The 16,019-nt window shown below is 41.6% G+C and overlaps 1 protein-coding gene and 1 long non-coding RNA gene across 5 annotated transcripts in view; one reads left to right on the forward strand and one right to left on the reverse strand.

Annotated features, from left to right (window-relative positions):
* The window catches only part of fbxl4 (F-box and leucine-rich repeat protein 4), a 21,545-nt gene extending 11,469 nt beyond the window's left edge, over window positions 1-10,076 (reverse strand). Inside the window, exons 1-4 of one of the 4 annotated variants that reach the window (XM_032519410.1) lie at window positions 10,054-10,076; window positions 6,085-6,719; window positions 3,132-3,468; window positions 481-725 (exon numbers count right to left, since the gene is read on the reverse strand). In XM_032519410.1, the coding sequence (XP_032375301.1) occupies window positions 481-725; window positions 3,132-3,468; window positions 6,085-6,581 (1,079 nt within the window). In that variant the 5' untranslated portion in view covers window positions 6,582-6,719; window positions 10,054-10,076. Of the gene's footprint in view, window positions 1-480; window positions 726-3,131; window positions 3,469-6,084; window positions 6,720-9,542; window positions 9,945-10,053 lie in introns of those variants that run through there. The other 3 variants (XM_032519408.1, XM_032519407.1, XM_032519409.1) reach the window with 3 other exon arrangements.
* LOC116691634 (uncharacterized) overlaps window positions 1-16,019 on the forward strand; it is a 116,983-nt gene that overhangs the window by 11,803 nt on the left and 89,161 nt on the right. The window contains exon 2 of the long non-coding RNA XR_004332519.1: window positions 4,089-4,092. This is a non-coding gene — a long non-coding RNA (uncharacterized LOC116691634). The remainder of the gene's footprint in view (window positions 1-4,088; window positions 4,093-16,019) is intronic.

Consider the following 16,019-nt stretch of genomic DNA (forward strand, 5'->3'; position numbering starts at 1 on the left):
AGAAATGTCACTCAATACTGACTGTAGAGTCTGTAGAGCTGCACTGTGTGTTTGTGTTTGTACAATTGTGTGATCATGTTAAATAAAAACTACATTAATGTAACGGCTTCGGGGTCAATTCTTAATGTAAACACTGATACTTTTAAGAATGCAGCAGGTTAGAGGGAACCTTGTACAACTCTACAATCTCTCAAATCTAAGCTAAATTGGCATTGTAACCTAATTGATATCGAATTGGGAATAATATTGATTTGGGACCTTGGAATCAGAAAAGCATTGACGATATTCAGCCCCAATAATTTCATCCCACATCAGCAGCCTACTACTGTATTTTACCTATTACTGTATCTGTATTTTAGACAATAATGCTAACATCCTTTATCATGATTTCTTTACTTTTTGTCATGGATTACAGAAATGCGTGTGAGTATTTGCTAGTTTCCCAAAGTCATCTCCCTGTATTCCCGCTGACAGTCTGACCTGCTGAAGCCGGTCAGGGTGAGCGCTCCGCGGTTTCCCGTCCAGGAAAGGTTGATCCTCTGGAGGAGGGTGCAGCGGCTCTGCAGGTGTCCCAAGGAGGCGTCACTCAGCCGGGCCCAGTAGGGCTGCAGACTCAGCTGGGTGTACTGCAGCGGGTCGCAGCAGTGCTGGTGCAGCAGCTTACAGCTCTGGGACAGACGGCAGAGGTCTGGCAGGGTCAGGTGGCTCAGTATCAGCTGGATGAGCTATGGACAGAAGATGGGGAGAAGGGGTAAGGTAGGAGAGAGGATAAAGGGGTGGGGGGAAAGACAGACAAAACTAGTGCTGTTACTGTAAGTTGGATTAGGGTTGGGCATTCCTGTTCTGACTCTTCCTTTGGATTCAAGTTCCTATAAATTCTCAATTCTGATTCTTTGCAGGGTGGCGTTGCAACAGGTCACATGATTATTTCACAGATAGGAGGAACATTTTATTTTGATTCAATAGTGATTTAATGTTTATTACAGTTAAACACAACACGCACCTGGAAGTAACGCCACTGCTACAAAACCAAAACTTGTGCGTTAAATTTGGATCCCATGATCGAATTAGAAACCCAACTTTTTACATGATTCAGTAGAACCTAGTAGAGAGCATAGAATAACAGAGTAGTCGAGAGAATGTTAATTGCGTCCCCTGTGTCAGGCTGATCTGAATAGTGTTTATCTGGGACACAAAAGCACTGATAGCAGGATCAGTGGAGAGGTGAGCCGGCTTGTTTTGCACTGTGTTTGTGTGCCTCTAATAGAGAAAGAATGACTGTGCTCGTCTAAGTGTGTGTTGCAGTGAATTAACAATACGCGGTGTTCAAGCGGGTATCAGCTGACAGATAATAGCTATATTGTGTTTCTGAAACAAACACACGGCGGTTGTGAAGACTGCTGTTAATGGCAGCGGTTTGGAGAGGAGATAAGAGAATTAATATCAAGAGCGCTGGCGGGGTTTTGAAGCTCGCTTCAGACAACGTGATACGTCTGCATGTCATGAAAATGACTTTGTGTCCGTGAGTGCACACAAGATCAAGTGTCAGAATGGGTCCAAGCCACAATGTTCATGTGTCTGTGTGGAATACTGGTTAATATAGTGTGCATATATACACTCAAGGGCACATATGGTGATTTTAGGGCTAGCTGCAGCTAACGGCCTCTGGGTGTATTATAAGTTATGCACATCATCAGCAGTCATTTTTTTATAGATCTACGCTCGGCTGCTATTTAATGGCTTTACATAGACTGAATTACTGCAAAAATAGTCAAAAGATTAAATGATTACCGTAGTCAAAAACAAGAGTTTCAGGCCTACAGTGCACCATAATAACAATAACAAGAAACGTGAAAACCTCGGACTACCTTTTCTACATCTGTAAATTTGAAATGTTCATTGCATCTTTTCATGCTTAAATGCAAAAAGCACTCCCACACTGACTGGCTTAAAGGTGTCCGGCAGAGTTTTTGACCTAGCTTTGCGCCAATGGGCGTGCTGGTCTTACAGGGAGGTGTTCAGGTGAATTCTTGGTGTATTGCTATCTTGAAGCAGCGAAGAGGGGTTGGGCCATTGACCAACAAAAACCTGGTCTAAAGACAATAATACAGCATTTCTTTGTTATTTTAACAGCGCATTAGTGAAATGTGCCTAGGCTCGTGCACAGAACCTGCACACTACGCTTGCCACACACACACGCGCAAAAGATTAAAAATAAAAATACAATGGTGCAAATCCGCCATCATAACAGCAATGCGGCAAGGTACAAACTCGACTTGCTGTTAAAGAGAATGGGAGAGGACACTCTGATTGGTTGATTGCATGTTACGCCCAAAACACACCTATGATTAATGAAGACACTAAGTACAACCCTTTTGAACCATGCGCCTGGTGCACGGACTCTTTTTTCCCCCCATCAAACTAGCAATAATTTGGACACGCCCTGAATGCACCTGTGCCATGCACTTAGATCGCTAAATGAGGCCCTAAATGTAAACATAACTTACAAGAAAACTACTGTTAAGTGATGGGACATACTTCTCAAAGTAATTACTGGAGCTTAACCAAATATTTATTGGTTAAACGTATCCTTAACCCAATGTTTGGACCATAGACTGTAAAAAAAGATGGATGACGTCTCCACTTCCTACCACTGTACAAAAGTGAAGCCAAAATATCCCAGATATGGGCACCACCACCTTGGTAATTTAGAGCTAGAATATGAGCAGTAGTGATCGGCCGGTGGAGCCAGGATATGGAAATCAATCACAGCTGTCAATCATGACGTTTCACCCCGTTTTTATAGCGTAAAATAACCAAATTTATCCAAAAAATGAACACTTGGACAAACATCAGTGAGATAAGAACTACCTAAAATGACGTAAATCTTCTTTGGAAAAAGAATTGGTGTACTTTGACTTTTTTTAGTTTGGCCCACGTCCCATCCACTAACATAGAGGGGACGGGGTTTATGATCTAAACTATACTATAGCTAAGACCAGGAGGCGATAGAAATGTTTTGGCCTCACTATACAGTCTATGCATCTACCTCTAATCTCGGACAGGAGCAAAACTTGAATTGTGTGGTCATGTTGTGTATCTACTCCTTCAATGTACACATCTGTAATCACCTCATAGGGCAGTTTGTCAAAGTAGCCATTGCCGGTCCTCTGGGGCTTGCCGTCTCCTCCTTGTCTGAAGGAACATCCCACATCAGACAGCTCCTCCTCGCTGTCACTCAGGTCATTGATGTCAATGAGAGGCATCTTGTAGAGCGCCAACATGGGCCTTTCTTTTACCCCACGCAGAATAACAGCGTCCAGCTCGGTGTAGTATTCCAGCAGAGAGCTGTTGACCTCCAAGCGCAGCAGGTTGGTGGGGAAGTTGATGTGTTTGATGTTAGGGGAAAACTGACGCGCCTGGGGTGTCAGCACCTTGGTCGGCTCCCCTGACCACAGCACCTCCCACCTGGACAAAAGAAAGAGCTGTGTAAAGCCACAAAAGGAGGGTCTTTTTTCAACCTAAAACTGGGCCTATAACACTGCTGATTTCTGGGTCTACCTGTAGTATGGAACCATCCAATGGATCTGTGCAGTCTTTTATTTCCACTCAACAGTGGCATTGTGATGCTTAATATGCTCATAACAACACATCCATAATTGTATTCCTTGACTTTTGTCTCACATCTTTGGCTGTTGGCTTAGTGTTTCTAAACTTGTTCTGTGAGCCACATGCACTGAATCCAATGTGCAATGAACGCTGTGAAAAAACCAACAATGACTCGTAAAGTATGATGCAAGGACAGTAATGAACTATTTTAGTTCCCTTCTGCTGACCATACTGCTTACAGAGAATAGGAGTTATGCCATGATAACAGCTGGATTATAAAGTAGGATTATAATAGACTGGTTAAGGTCCCAATAGGTTCATTTTGACACTGGTTAATAATCCATACTATTTTGGTACTGTGGAATGGTCCAAACAATGAAATGAAACAGAGGCATAATATTATACAGTTCAAAAATAGATTCAAGACAACAATACTTGACCATTACAGAAAGATGAATATTAGTGATGGCCAAATGAAGCTTCGTGAGCCAGTGTCTTTTTATTTTCTGAGCCCACTAGATGGCGCTCTTGGTTTTAAGAGAAAAGGCTAGTATATTCTCAACCCTTTGTTGAACAGAGAGCCCCATCTAGTGGGCTCAGAAAATAAAGACACTGGTTCAAAAAGCTTCATTCGGCCATCACTACTGAATATATTAATGTTAATGTACACACAGTGTATAGTTGTTTGTTGTTGTATTATGGTAAGTTATTGTATGACTTTATATGAATTGTATGCTGTATGTACATTGCTATTTGTTATTTTCTGTCATATACAGAATATTGTAAAGTAATGGCAAGACTTGAAAAAATAACATGATTGATTCCACACAACGCTCTTTGACAAGTAAAAATCTCTACTTTCATTAATTTTGGGGCGTCTTATTCAATTTTATAGCATTTGAAAAAACAAATTGAAGTGGTTTTGAAATAGTATTGAGTAAAAGTTGACATATTCCAGTCTGATTATCCATCAACATACATTCCTGTAATTTTAGTCTAAATAATTCCTAATTTCTGCTTTTCTAACTCCAACATTAGGTATAATTTCCTATAAATGAGGCTTATTGACCATAAATTCCAAAAGTTAATGTTACGTAGTGTTGAAAAACACTGAAAGAAAGCATCAAAAGTGTTGAAAAAAAAAAAAAAGAAGGAAAAAGACATTGATAAAAAGCATCAACAAAAGTGTTGATTTTCAATTTTGACGGGAAGACAACACGAGGTCACCAGACCAGCCAAACCCATTTGGAAAATAATTTCTACGTAGGATGACGACATTGTTTTCCGACTTAGTGTCATGGTTGCAAGACAAACTTTAAAAAAAAAAGGATATGTAATCTATATTTTTCCGAATCACACAAGGAACTGGAGTTCATTATAATTATATGATTGTCTAATGAACTTGTCATGATTTGTGACATAAAAAAAAAAGAGATTGCTGACAATTCATGTATTACATATCCAAAAACATATACAAACATAAATCCTTTTTACTTGGCAACTTGACAGCTGTGCCCTAAGAAATTTAATATCTTAGTTGCTTACTGTAAACCTTATCCTCTGTGGAAGATGTGGCACAATTCCACTAACTACAAATTGGGTTATCATGGGATCTGTCATTTCAATGTTGTGCATGAACACTGTATGCACCTCAGGGTTTGTTAGAGAGTGCGTCTCAGCCACAGTAATAAAAGATGAATTACTTCTTCTGGTTCATAGCTAATACTGATTCGATGAGGTTGGTTCCACTTTCCCACAGCACCTCACAGGGTCATCAGAAGCTAGAAGTATGTCCGCTTATCAATCAAATACCACGCTCCCGTGTGACACAGAATTTGCACCTTCCAAATTTCTGCTTTAATATGATGTGGCTTTCCTGTGTTTGATTGGGAAAATAAGAAAAAAATACTACCCTGCTTACAATTTTCTCTTTAGAATATATCACTAAAACACCAGGCTTACATTTGCGCCTTATGGTTTCACTGTGGAAACTTGAGTACAGTTGTGCTTGGATGCTTTTGGAATTTAAACAATATTCCTAAAGAAGCCACACACATTATAGAGGACCTTACCATAACAACACAGCGACGTGTTTTACAAACAAAGGAAAATAATAAAGGAAAGACAATTCGATAAAAAATACAAATGTCAGGTGTTAATTTGTAAGAGCAGGATTCCTTCCAAAAACTAGAAGACGGGCTTCTACTTCAAAGTTGTGTGCACCTGCTGGTTTTACATGATTTTCTTAGTAGTGTTAATAGACTACAGACTTCAGAGCAGTTTTTTTCCTCCGGCTGTAAGACTTCTGAACTAATCCTCAAAAAAAAGGGTTTTGTTTTTAGCTTGAAAGAAAAAAGGACTACAACTTGCATTTTTTTGTGCAACCCTGTGTTGTAGAATGACAAAAAAAAATGAACCTTGAACTAATGGGATTACTGAGAATGTCTAGTGGTGTTTTTTTGGACAGATCTTTACCTGACATCAGTAGGTGGGTTCTGGGAGAAGGGGTTGTGAGAACAGGCCAGAATCTGGACAATGGCTCCAGGGTAATAAGTCTCAAGCACATCTACGGCTGTAGGGTAGACAGGCTCCTCGAAGCCCAGTTCGATATAATCCTGGCTATGGAAGCCTTTAGGGGTGCGGCGGAAAGGTGGCGGAGCACTGGCACACTGTTCCCACCAAGTCCCGTAAGCTCTGAATACAGCCGTCTGAGTGAAGTCCCCCGAGCTGGGGTAGACGTTGGGTACCCCAGCCAGGTTCCACATGGTGTAGGACATGCTATTCTCACTGCCATAGTGGGAACTGAAGTCCAGGACCTCCTTGGCATACTGCTCCACCTCCACACTGACCGGCATCACGGCCCGCTGTCCAGACTCCACAGCCCGCCGGCTGGTCAGAGCCTCGCCTCGAGTCCCACTCCTGGAGCGTCGCCGCAGACAGATATAGTAAAACATGCTCAAGAGGGTTAACATAAGGAACTCTGGGGCTGATGGGGGCAGTGGAGAGAACGGAGGCTAGAAGGAGGAAGAGCCTCCACCTACTGGAAGGAGAGTGGCTCAAGGGCTGGGGGTGCACAAAGCGCAGGCTAGAGGCCCGGCTGCATGCATGACCTGTAGGTTAGGCAGAGACAGGCACAAGTCAGCAAGACAAGGAGTACAAGTAAACTAACTTCTAAAAGCTTTTTCCATATTTATGGGAAAGAATACATAATATATAATACAACATCCACATCTGGGAAATCACCTGAAACTGGTTAAATGCAATTAAACATGGGGGACGCCAGAAACATCAAGCACTGGGGTTTGACACCCTTGCTATAAATGTCTGAAGCATCACTTCATTTTAATTTGTTGACCAGTTTTTCCCAGTACAAGTCAACACAGGCGTGCTGCAACAAGCAATGCAATATTACAAGGCGTTAAAGGGACAACCTGTGGTCCAGATGTAAACATTGGTTGCGGCTGTTGCCATGGTCTACATCCTGCTACGTCCAGCTATGCCCTGCTGTGCCCTGCTACAATCTGTAACGCCCTGCAGCGCCCTGCTATGACATGAACTACTACTACCATTTTCTAGTCACTGCTCCATTATCTTTTATCATAACTGTTATTGCTACTGTTCATCACACCCCCAACCGGCACCACCAGACACCGCCTACCAAGAGCCTGGGTCTATCCCAGGTTTCTTCCTAAAAAGGAGTTTTTTCCTGTCGCACTATGCTTACTGTTGGGGGAATTACTGGAATTGTTGGCTCTTTATAAATTATAGAGTGTGGTGTAGACCTACTCTATCTGTAAAGTGTCACGAGATAACCCTTGTTAGACTTCTCTTTATTGATCCTTTTGGGATGACTCCCGCAAGGAAATTGAAAATTTAGTTTAGTTACGATTTTATACTATAAATAAAAATAAAAATTGAACATCAGCAATATTCAAAACAGGACAGGAACCACTGGGATCGATCCTAAATGGGCTGGCAGGTCTTCTACAGTTTTTCTCAATCAATTTAGCACATTTACTAAAAAACAACAACTTACAATTGTGAAAACTCTAAGTACTATCCTCACACCATGTGGTGCCACATCACTCTATGTGACATGCAAAAGGAGATAACTCAATCAAAAATAATTGTAATAAGTCTTTCAAACGTAATTAAATCTATCAATAAATAAATCATTGTCATCAAAACAAAAGGTTCCTCTACCATTGCTTGGACCAAGAGAGTCAAAATGCAAAGACATCTTGTCAAATGACAGTAGGGATGTAATGGGATGAAAATGTAACATTGCGGTTATGGTGAGCAAAATTATCACGCTTTTCAGTATTATCACGGTATCACGGAAGTGTGTTCAACTTTTTTCCTGCACGTTCTGCAGACAGGATAACTATCTTTAATCAACTGTCCTTTGGCATTCTCATAATAACCAAAATATGCCCATGCTTCAGACTTTGTCTTATCCTCCTTTCGCCATGATTCCAACTTCAAGAAACGCAGGTTGCAGGCTACGCAGTGCTTCAGGAGACTTTGATGAAGCTGGGAAGGACTAAAGACACAGTTTCCACACTGTGGTAATCCACCGTGATAATCACGATATTTTACATGAAAGCGGTAATTGTTATCGTCAACATTTTTATCGTGGTTTACCGTTACATCCCTAAATGGCAGTGTACTCTGACAGGGTGATAGTTACCCACACTGTAATACTGTCCAGTTACTAACACTGTCTATTTTGCCAGCTGAATAATATTGATGCCAGCCATGGCACACACTATACTTGTGTGTACACACCAGCCAACCACAAATGCACAAAGGAAGCTTGTAAAGAAAAAAAGATACAGCAAAAATAATCGGGAACTGTTGTGCAAGATGAGCAAGATGTGCAAGAAAAAAGAAAATATTCTGCAAATGGATCAACCTCAAGCGTCATCCAAGCTGTCCTCTCTGTCTGGCCACTACATTTAATCAACATCCCAAGTGATTGCCTCCCATACAATGCAACGAGGGAAACCTTTATGCCATGACATAGCCAGGTCCTACACCAATCAAGTCTATTCATCTGAAAACTTTTGCAAAAAAAAAAAAAAATCAATACCTATTATGTGTGGTTATTGGGATTGTTGGTTGCTCTGTTTTGCATGTAGGTATGTATGTGTATAATTGCATTTGAGAATATTATGATTCAATGGCAAATAAATGCAAACTATTTTCACCTGCAAGGGTTACTGGAGGCATTTAGTGCCAAAGCAATGATGAATGACTATACTCATGTGAATAACTGACCTATTGTTAATTTATGTGTTTATAATATAGATTGTTTTATATACATAAAACAGCTATTCATATATTTTGACGAGGTTAAATAGTCATTCGACGATTAAAGCGATTAAGAAAAACTGAATACTGGGACAACACTCGACGAAAAGTAAATGAAAGTTGTTAATGTAGCTAGCGTTACTGTTGACCTGGTTAAACTTTAGCATGAATTCTTTAATGGCCACTGAAATAACGTTAACACAATGGTTTGTGTTTCTGTTACACATAGCTAGGGTAAAATTAGCACCTAGCAATTCGTACTAGTCGGTAATAAGTATAGCTAGCTAAGGCTATACTGTTTAGCATTGACTCCGTCCCTTCTATGGCTTTCTCCGTGTCCGGAGGACAATTAGCAAGCTAGCTAGCTTATTTTGTAAATGTAGCTAGCTAACTTGCTAACCAGCTTAACGTTAACATTAGCAAGACTGTCCAAAAACACTAGCTTAAGGTTACTGAATTTCATTGAACGTTACTAACGTTACCCCTCAATTAACGTTACGTTAACATAAACTACCACGGAGAAACTGTTGCTTTCTGAAGACCATAGTTCAGTAAAAATAAAATAAAAAAAGACTATTAGGGAAGTAACATTAGCCAGAGTGTTGAGCTGCCTCCCCCACCTTGTTGTTTGTGTTCCTAAAAAAAGAAGCTAACGTTAGCTAGCCTACCTACAGACAAGCTGAGCTGTCGAAACACAACTTTTAGCTTCCGTAGCTAGCTTTGCAGAATCAAGCAATCAAAGAGGACGAGACATAATTTCAATTTACGGTAAACGTAGCTAGATCGATACATCCATTCATGATGATCAACCCTCTTCTTCCCTTTAACAGGACATTTCAACCACCAAACCACATTCCTGCTGCAGTTTACCTTGTGATGCCTTCCCATACAGTCGGATAATGCATTCACCAACCACCTAATCTGGAAGATGCTGTGAATACCGACATGTTGTCGGCCATGGAGATTTTAAGACGTTCTGTTTACCAAAACAACAAAGTGCATTTGGCAAAGCTCGTGTCGTCTGCTCAAAATAAAAGCAATTACATATGCAGGATTGCAATTTTGCCAGCGGAATGTCACATAACCATCAAAAGATTCATAGAAAGACCAAAAAGAAACTGTAAAACATACATTTTGACAGTCTTGTTCAACAAAAGTGACTTAATTGAAGGACGGAAGACGTCTGAAATTGGTCAAAACTAAACATGGAAGAACTACGTAGGAGCATTAAAGCCGCATAACTTCCGTAGAACAAAGTATCAACATCCGGTCAGTTTTGTTGCTAAGTAATTAGTTCCTGACATAAAGACAGCCAGCCAGCCAGACAGACAGACAGACAGACAGACAGACAGATAGACAGCCAGCCAGATAGACAGACAGACAGACAGATAGACAGATAGATAGATACATAGATACATAGACACATAGATAGATAGATTGATAGACATTTCTTTATACATATGTACGTAAGCACTACATTCACTAAGTATTTAGTTATTAATTCTATGAGGAAATGGCTCCATTTTATACTACGTCAATATTGTTTTTTACTGACCACAAAAAAAATTATCCGTGCATTTTATTTTTTATGGAAGTAAGCTTTAGGAGCTTTCCATTTTTACTCTCCCTGTGAGTGACGCTTCCGTCATTCACAAAAAGACATTTTGGCGAGTGACGCTTTAAATCAAATAATGCTAATCTGAACATGCATGCTGTAAAACTATTTCTAGTGGTGTATTCATTTTATGCTTTTGATGCTTTTATATAGACCTTAGTGGTCCCTAATACTGTATCTGAAGTCTCTTTTATATAGACCTTAGTGGTCCCCTAATACTGTATCTGAAGTCTCTTTTATATAGACCTTAGTGGTCCCCTAATACTGTATCTGAAGTCTCTTTCCCAAAATTCAGCCTCGGTGCAGAATTACAGCCACTAGAGCCAGTCCCACAATGAGTTTCCTTAGTATGTGCCATTCCTGAGTCTGTAGCTTTTGAGTGAAGGGGGGGCAGGTGGAGGCTGGGGGTGTGGCCTCAACCAACTGCCACTTTGCTCGTTTGAAAGCCATGATGTCTCTCTCTCATGGGTGGGCCAAATAATCTGGGCGGGCAAAACAGAGAAAGGGGAGGTAACCTTTCCCCTTATGACCTCATAAGGAGCAAGATTCCAGATCGGCCCATCTGAGCTTTCATTTTCTCAAAGGAAGCCTCTTCCCTCGATCCCCATCATAACCCTCCACCCACAGCAGACACGGACATCACAGTATGTTGTAAGTATACAAACAGCTGTCTGTCAAGCAAGTGCAGTTTCAAGCAAAGCTTCCAGTTTACCTAAATCCATCCTGAGTTAATGAAGACAAACACCCAGCTTGCAGAACTTATCTCAGCGCAGGTCTTTGAGGTTATTCCTGGTGGTAGCTTTGGCACATTTTTACATTTCACATGGAGCCAGCAAAAGAAGAGATCATGAAGCAAAATCTATAATCTCCCAAGGAAACAGACAATTTGTCCTTCTCACTTCTCCTAAACTGCATCCCTGGCTCCTCCTCTTGCTTCCCTTCCTCCCGTCTTGGTCCGTCCACCGAGGAAGCACAGAAGAGACACGAGGAAGTCGTGGGTGGAGAGAGGAAACAAGCCAATGAGTGGAACGAGGAATTATCAAATAAGGGACATGAGATGCAGCCAGTGTTGTCTCTTTACTGATGTCAAGAGGGGATTTAAAAAAGATTCTTGGAGACAGAGATCTAGTCATTCAAACAAAAGATCTGAGGTATCTCTGCAAAAATAACTGAAGGCTTTCTAGGCATTTGCCTGCTGCTTTTATGCATTTAAGAAAAGCACTGCGTCGTGTCTCAACCAATCACAAAGCTTCGTATCACATCTCAAGCGATTACATCAGGCATCACATTGCGTTCGCATAACCTTTACCAAACAAGGTCCTGTAGTTCTTTGCGTTGGCCAAAAAGTAAGGAAGCCTAGCACAACAGGTGGTGGTGCATTTCATAACAGATCCTAGAAAGTCTCAACAGCTGTTTGAGCTGATTAACCCGCGGGGGCTGCAGGGACGAGATGGCGATGTCTGTACTGTTTTGGAAACACTCCAATGCCCATAAATACAAAGAGCCAAAGCCACAGCAGCGTCCTGCAAAGGTTAAAGCAATTTGTGCTGAGTTATAGGTGCTTCATTACTAGGAGCACATAGAAGACCAACAACTTTGTATTGTTTTTTGAAAACAAGATGGTGGAAAATTATACTTTAGACTGGTATGCAAAACCAAATAGCTAAAAGTTCAAGAGTGGCCTCTTAAAAGCTATTCACAAGTCAGTTGAGAACAACATATTTTTGTTTTTTTACTGTTTATTGATCCGCTATTCATACACGAATGTAAGTGCCCTGAGCAGTTGGAGGTGGGGGGGGGGGGGGGGGGGGGGGGGGGGGGGGGGGGGGGGGGGGTAGGGTGCTTTGCTCAAGAGCACCTGGCAGTGCCCAGGAGGTAAGATTAGGCTTCAGCTAATCATTCCACACTTTGGTCCATCCGCGGATTTGAACCAGCGACCCTCCGGTTCCCAACCCTATGTGTATGTACTGTATGTTGCATGCTAAGGAACTGGGAGCACTTTTAAGCCAAGAGAAAGGTTGGGGGGTTGGGGATCTTAGGTCTCTTGTCAATGAATTTGTAAAATATGCCTTGTATGCCTTTTTTTAAATTACATGGAATTTATCAAATTAGCTTTATTAATACCAAGGTGAAAATGTGTCTGTTCCTCTGTAATAATGACAAATACCATCTGGCAAGGTCAATTTAATTTAGAGGTATATCATTTGTCTTTGAAATTCATGTTAATGCCATTGTCCATTTTGTAGTCTTGTACAGTACAGTATACAGTAAAATCATTGTTTGTGTCTTTTTGATTGTTTTTATTTGGATTTTTCAAAATAAAACAAGAACAAGATTAAATTGGGTTAAATATGTGAAGATTTACACCAATAATGACGATATTGATATAGTTATTATTATTCTGTACTATGACTTGAGTATTCAGTGCTCAGCCCATGTAGTTTCTTTCTTTCTACTAGTACCTCTAGAGAAAGTAATCCAAAATAAATACACACAACAGACAGATCCTGTCACACACACACACACACACACACACACACAAAGGGGGTTATGGGACTGATAATTAAGAGGCTAATGGAGCTTGTGTGTGTCTGTGCACGGTGGTGGACACATTTTGGCTGGCATTTGCATAGATGAATGACTTGTCCGGTCACTCTGTCTCTGCAGTGTTACGAGGCTCTATTGTCAAAACCCAAATCGTCTCCACAGACCCGCGTGCGACCAATCACGAGTTCATCTCTCATTAGCTGGCATCCATTGTGGGTGACAGGAGGAGATAATCACCTTTGACTACAAGAGCTCTTGCTCTCTTCCTCCCAATGGAAACAACACTTGGCCTATCATAGAGAGCGAGGGCCGCTTTAGAAATAAAAACACACCCCAGTGTGACTAAATCAGTGTCTTTTTATGATAGGACGCCATGACTTGCGAGGTGATTAGATTGGTAGACTTTATAGTTCTAAAATATGTTGAATAATATGTTACACTTTGGCATCAATGCATTAAAATCCACTGCTCTCTACAAAAAAAAAAGGATGAACTCTTAGCAATCCCTGTACCAGTTTTTCATCATTCTTTGTCTTGATTGATCTCGGACTGAAACAGACCCATGCAGCTAAGACCAGAATGTATAAACAGTGCCCAGGCAGATTTAGAGTTAACAAGATAGGATGATGCGAATGGAGGGCCAGTGGGCATGCTCGGTGATTGACAGGCCGGGCCGCTGTCAGCTCCTCCAGGCAGGCATCAGCGAGCAGCGGCCCTGCTACTGTCAGAGCTCTGTTCTGGTCCACTGTGCCACACGTACATATGCACATGGCCGAGCTCACACAAATGCAAATGGGGATGGACGCACACGTGAGCGCACGCACAGCTACATGTGTATGCACTCACACGCGCACGTCCGTGCACTCGCACACGTTCTGTCCCTCTGCTATGCCCCAGCTGTCGAAAAGCCAGTTAAATAACGAGGCTGCGGCTCTCCTTCCTTTTTTGCATAGAGGCGGAGGAGCTGGTTATTGCTTGCATGGAACGGTCTAGTATGTGTGCGTTTCTCCCAGCTGCAGCACGGTCAGCCCATATGGGCATAAGTCTCACGAGGCTCTGGCAATATCCAGGCATGCCTGCCCAGCTTGGTTTAGATTGAGGCAGATAGGCAGCCTTGTACTGTAGCTAACCTTCTATTTTAATGGACAAAAACACATTGCATCATATGCATTGTCCTAGTTAATGCACTGTGGGACTTTGCCTGCACTAAGGAGCTTGTGATTTATAAAGCGTCATGACTTATAGTACAGCATAATTTACCTCAGATGGGTCTGTGGTCAGTGCCATTAGAAACATGACTTCCAGGTGGCCGGATATTTATTATTCACATACATTTCAATATATCTGATGTTTTATGCATTTAGGCACCTCAGCAGTGCAAAACCTGTAGGGGTAGTTAAAGTGTGAAGTACCTGCGACTGAGTGTTGCATTTGATTGACAACAGAGAGTTGTCAGAGAGCAGAGTGGGAGTCGGCGGTGCAGCTGTTCTCAGCTGAAGATTTACTTTGCTGTTAATCATTCAGTAAAAGGGGACAGGGTTGAGTGCAAATGTAAAAACTCCTGGTGTGCTACATACATGAGTGAAAGGGAAACACTGGACTACGTCGGGACCCGATACTTCGGACATTGTCTTTAGTGACAGTGCTGTTTTACATGCAACAAAGAGTCGAGTATTATAGCCCAAACTTCACAAAAAACATGCTCATATTGCAGTATTGCTCTGAAATCTGTTACTGGGTCCTGACAGCACAAAGTTTAGCTGAACCCAAAAGGTTTTAGAAGGACTAATTAAACGTCCTGTGACTTTTAGACCTTGAGCAGTTGGTCTAAGACTAGACTGTGACATTGTTACGAACGCTTATATATTTCGTGTTTGTGTCGCTGTGCTTTTTCCCCTGCAGGCCTGAACCGCAGCCAACATCATCATGAGGTAATGTTTAGTTTTGCTTAATTTCCCCTTGCCCTCCTATTAATATTTATCACGCAAGGCGAAGAGTTCTGGTGATAAAGGTGTGATGATGCTTGTTTGTTCAAAGTCTCAAAAGGCATGTACTCTATCAGCCTGTGTGCGTCTCCTCTCTTTGTTCAGAGGATCCCCGGGGTGCGTTCCATGTCGCGGGGTCAGTGTCTCCTCTGTTTGCCTCTGAACTCGCTAACACTGTATTTAATTAGGCCTCTAATCAGCCGCTAAACACACAATAAAACGAGACAATCTGTATCTGTTTACCTCCCTCTCAACTCTCTAACACACATACACACACACACACGCACACACTTTGCGTATTAGCATGTATAGTTGGTAAAGAAGAAAAAAAAAAGTCATTTATCAGGGAGAAAGATCAGGGTCATGACTCCTCTTCACACCCGATTCCCTGAAACCAATTAAACTGTCGGTCGGTGAAGTTCAGTTGGAGGACACGGAGTGGAAAACAATGGCAGATGACAGCTTCTCGCCGCTATCTCCGGCCGGGTTTTCTTGCAGCGGTAATTATATTTGCAGATTCTGTCATTAGGACGAAAAAAAGCCCGAGAAGTTTTGCAATCAGTCAGATGTATTGAAACCGTTCGGCTAAACGGCGTTGTCAGCATTCGGAAAACGGAGTCAGATGTCGGAGATTCTGATGGAGGTCAGACCTGAGAGAACCACGTACGAGATGTGATCTGGAAATCAACTGTGTCGGCTTTTTGAAATGCCAAAGTAAGTAAAGTGACATGAAGCATTCATAACTGTGCAAACATAAGGAATGACTGACGTCAGTGTCGTTCATTCAAACTGCATTCCCGGTTTATAACCCTAGCCTTTTTATCAAAATTGTTACTCTCTTAGTATGAGTTGACCTTGATGACATCATCAGGGTTGTTTTCCCAAACAGCTGCTTTCACAGACATACATCTGCAATACCATATTTTAACTGTAATATGCAATTACTTTCC

The sequence above is a fragment of the Etheostoma spectabile genome, chromosome 6 (genome assembly GCF_008692095.1).
Source record: "Etheostoma spectabile isolate EspeVRDwgs_2016 chromosome 6, UIUC_Espe_1.0, whole genome shotgun sequence".
NCBI lineage: Eukaryota > Metazoa > Chordata > Actinopteri > Perciformes > Percidae > Etheostoma > Etheostoma spectabile.